This window comes from Plasmodium cynomolgi (assembly GCF_000321355.1).
Source record: "Plasmodium cynomolgi strain B DNA, scaffold: 0016, whole genome shotgun sequence".
Lineage (NCBI taxonomy): Eukaryota > Apicomplexa > Aconoidasida > Haemosporida > Plasmodiidae > Plasmodium > Plasmodium cynomolgi.
This window is the reverse complement of record NW_004192650.1, coordinates 1-4866: the sequence shown is the minus strand read 5'-3', so window position 1 is coordinate 4866 and position 4866 is coordinate 1. Positions and strand designations below refer to the sequence as shown.

At 42.2% G+C, this 4866-nt stretch overlaps 1 protein-coding gene across 1 annotated transcript; it reads left to right on the top strand.

The window, feature by feature from the left end:
* Positions 1–751: 751 nt before the first annotated feature.
* Positions 752–2091, top strand: PCYB_001410 (hypothetical protein; the record flags this gene model as incomplete). The annotated part of the gene is made up of 3 exons (XM_004227563.1): positions 752–792; positions 1016–1098; positions 1559–2091. 3 exons carry the CDS (start codon positions 752–754, stop codon positions 2089–2091), a joined length of 657 nt encoding a protein of 218 aa, XP_004227611.1.
* Positions 2092–4866: the final 2775 nt, after the last annotated feature.

The following is a 4866-nucleotide window of genomic DNA, read 5'->3' as shown; positions in this document are numbered from 1 at the left end:
GTGGAAGTAGAGAAGAAGTGGGAGGAGAAATTGAGGAAGTTGAATGGGAGTGGAGGTAAACCTTCGAAAACTCCGAGGGTTGATTTTGGAAAGCAGTTGAAGAATGTGGAAGCGGCTGTTCTAGAACTGAACGAAACAGTACAGACGGTAAAGGAAGAAGTAAAACTAAAAGAAAAGAAGAAGCAGCAGGAAGCTACGCAGTCCGCCAACCTCCCCGCCGCGAAACCGTCTGCGGACAGCACTTCTCCAAGTTCGCCAGGTGAGTCGCAGGAAGGGCGTGGTCAACTAAGTGGTCAGACTGCTTCACAAGATTCAACGGTAACTCAGACGCCTACCCCTACGTCCACTCGCGTGCAAGACCCTAATGGACAATCCCGTGCTGACGCTTCTGAATCTGGTGCTGGTAAGGCCGGCAGCGGGAAAGGTGGTCCCGACACTGTTGGTTCCGGCATTTCCATTACCCGCGGTTCCCAAGGTCCGAAACAGTCCGGTGATGGTAGTGCTGCTTCCACTAAGCCGTCCACCTCCAGAGGTGTTTCCCATAACACTGATCCACCCGAGCCGAATGTACCAATCATCAACGTGCCCGAAAGAAGAGCAACCCTTTCTGTTACCCCCTCCAATGTTAAAACAGACGACAGTTCCCTTGGTGGAACGCATATTTCGCAGACCCCCACGTTGGTTGCTTCCGGCCCCATACAAGAGAAGAGTTCGGTAACATCTGTTACGGAAGTAACTCCACAAGGAAAGAATGGCATCTCACATTCAGCATCTGGACCACATAATAACGATGTAAGTGTTCCCACACAGATTAAACCAACAGGTAGTGATAGCCACCAGGAACCATCCACGCCACAAATTAGTACAAAGACTGCTCCCCAAACAGTGGGCAATAGCCAAGAAAAAGTGAACAACGTTCAACCTGCACATATACAAGAAAATCAAGGACAAGATGCTATCCAAAGAAGGGGGTCCACATCACAAGTTACCCAGGTACTTCAATTCTCCCCCGCAGGAGATACAGGTTCGGGAGGAACACAAACAACCGAGGCAACAGCAACAGTCGACAACAAAGGAACAGATTCAAAGCCACCAACCGTATAAGACGTTTCAAGAACGCCTAACACCACGCCAATCACTCCACTTCCATCACCACCGAAGGGGGGCAACCCCCTCATCCCCTACATCCCCCCCATCCCTGTCTTGATCGGCACCGTCCTCCTCGGTTTCCTCCTTTGGAAGGTAAGGGACAACACACAACACGGGGAGTCGCATCCCATGCACACCACACATGGTACACCTCACATACAGCATACACACTACATACTGCACAACTTCCATGAGCATGCTACACTCACCATTCACATGACACCCCACACATAACACACACCACTCACCCATATGATCATCATGCTTGTAACATTCCCCACACACACAATTCTTCATCATCCATGTTCTTCCGCCTTTCCCTTCCTTACTCCAGAATTTCGCCTTCGCATTCGGCCGCAGGAGAAGATATAAAAAAAATTACACGTAACCATCGCTCCTCCCTTGGAAGAAAACATCATCGAACACATACAACACGACGAACAGGCTGTCCCACCCACCCCGGACACGTCCCATGGGTACACCATGACGAGGAAGCGACCACCCAGATCTACGCCCAAGGAAAGAAGAAGCAGAGGAGCCGGTTCCAAAGGGACCGTCCACCGCAAGACCATTATTGATATCTACTTGGAATTCGTGGACGAAAGTCAACACGGTATCTGGGAATTGCACAAAAACGATTTTATCCAAATCCTCGTACAGGAATTCGCGCAGGAGTTCACGCAACACGAGTTTATGCAGGGAGAACGTGAGTCTATGGAGAACCAGCAGGAGTCGATGGACGGCAAACAGGCGTTCCCAAATGATGAACAGGAGCTCATGAAGGACGAACGTGTGCAAGACGGAAGAACGGACGAATTCGAGCAGGAGAAATGCACGCAAGACGAAGAAGTACGTGGTCTAGAACTGACACAGAACCATGTGTCAACCGATTCCAGAAGCACGAATGGGGGAACCATAAACCCTGAGGAAGTAGAAAAATAATAGCCTCTTTTATGGGACGCACACCGGACAAACTGGAGCGCAAACTCCGCCAACTGGGTCCATTGGATTGAAAGAAATAAAGGGGTGTTGGAAGTGTGCAAAAACGAACTGTGGTTCCATACCTTAAAAAGCGAATGGAAACAGGAACAGCAAGAATATATACAGAAGGTCGCAGAATCTGAGCAGAGTCCAGCCAATCATAGCGAATTCCATGAAAAGAATGATATTCCATGTATGCCATTCCTAGAACGGAAGAACTATTCGTGGATACAATGGGTAGCGAAGCAACATGCACGTATGGATACGATCAGTGGAAAAAATTGGTTTAGGTGTTTGTTGGAAAATATAGAGAAAGAGGAAGTAGTAGAAGCGGACAAATTAGAACAGGAATCAGACAAATTAGCACAGCAACAACAAAACGAATTATAACTAGACGAACAACAGAACGAATTGGAAGTACCAAAAGAATTAGAAATGGAAAAGGCGAACGAACGTGTTTCTTGGACAAAGATGGAAATACTAGAGAAGCAACCACTATATCAAGAATTCTATAAGAAAAACAGTTCATAGCAAAATTATGGATGCTTATCCTGGCATTAGTAATAGAAAAGTGCGAAATGGAAGATAACATGAAATATAAAGAATTATATGTGGATAGTTTATTACAACACCTTTGAAAGAGCAAAACGGTAAGATGATATCGTACACATACCTATTATGTGGAAAAGATATGAGAATCAAACAACAAAATTTTTCAGGAAAGAAAAAAAAGAACAAAAAAAAAAAAATTTTTTTTAATCACTCATATTTAATTTCAATTATGATATATTATTAGATCAAAACTAAACAAGAGTAATGAATACACAAAAAAAAACTACTCATATATAATTCACACGTATCGTGTATAAAAACCGTATACATAAATTATATATGCTCGCGAATTGCACACTATTTCATGTTTGTCATAAATATACATTCAGTTGATCTTAGGTAATTATATTAAACATCATATTATCGTTCAAGGCTTCAAGTGCACTAACAAATTTGTATTATAACATCCCCTTACATTATTTATAATGTATTTTTATAATTTTCTCCTTATTCGATTAAACCTTTTGTCATTAAATCGTAGGCTTTCGTATATCACAATAACATTTTTTCTTTCATAATATAATTTTACAACATTTTTTTAAGCTGTTTAACGTTATTTATATTCAAATAATATCCCCAACTTCAGACGATCCACGTAATTTACGTTGTCGAATTATATTTAATATTTTAATTATTCCCATAATCTATTACTTCTTTTATACTCTCAAATGTAACACACATATAGACAAATTTTTTCTAATTACATAATGTGTTGCACAATTCCTCTGTTCTCCCATCATTTCTTTTTCTTCATTATTTAAGATAACAACAGTTCTTTACACTATCTCCTACTACATTGACTTCTACAAAGGTTCCCACCTATGCTCACAGTTAACAATATGAATCCCCCTGATCAAAGTGATAATTCACATGTAACCCACCCGTTCCTGAATATGAAAACGTTCCCCCACATCTATACATTGATGACTCCTCCTCATAATCTTCGTACCAACTATGCTCAATTTTTTCCCCATCCTCCTCTTTTTTTTTTCCTATTCCTTGGTTTAATACCCGATTCTACTCCAAAAGACTATATGGAACATACGAAATATGTGAACACATTTCCAGCTCAAAACTATACCTCCAAAGGATAAAAATGAATTATAGCTCCTAACATATTAGTCCTATCCTTCATCATGAGTAATTACTCCATTGCAGAAGAAAACGACGAATATTGTTCCAATTGCTGCTGCAACCACGATCATACCTTTAATAATATTTGCGTCCAAATTATCATATACTGCTTATGAAGTACCCGGAACATGCGCAATGGCGCACGGTTCGTATCTCCCCCACTGCTCGAATTACAGGACGATACTTCGTAAAGAGAACTCCCATAGTTTCTTTGGTCCCCAGATTCTCCTCCTCCGAAGAGAAGAGTAAGCCTTCCGCACCGGACTCGGAAGAGACGCCTGACAAAATATCGTGGCTCTTGTTGAGGATTTTCCTCAGCAGAGCGTACTTCCCCCGCATGGCGGTGCGGGGAAATACGCCCGTTCTGGTAGCTATATACGTGTGCGAGTCTTCTACAATTGTGTCCCCACACGGCTGCTTCTGACATCCCCAGTTGTAGATTAATTACTTTTTTTTTTTCCTGCTAACCAGACAACGTCCCCCTCGTGAGCACACCCCCTGGAGATTGTCTCCCTGAGTTTTCTTCAGTTCACCAGAACGAGTCTTCCAAGGGGTTGACAAAAAAAAAAAAAAAATTCAACAGGAAGAAGAATGGAATAATGGACGAATGGCAAAATGGCAAAACGGACAAGCAACATTCTAAATAAAAAAAAAAAAAAAAAGGAAACGTAGCATACACCACTGCGCCAAAACAAAATAGGGGTGGGGGAAAAAAAAAGAAGGCCATCATCTGTGTTGTCTCAGAATGAACTTCCATACTTGTGAGGCTACTTAACCAACGAGGAGGACGCATGCAGTACCTTGGCGTGGAGCCTCTCTGGTGCATACGCACGCGCCACGGACATTTGCAAAAGCTCGGCATTTCTCTCCTTCCATTTTGCGTTTCGTACAAACAAAAAGAAAAAAACAAAAAAGAGGTTAAAACGGTAATCTTTGTTTCAATAGTTCAAAGTTTTTTTTTTTTCACGCCCTTTTAAAACATGCTAAAAA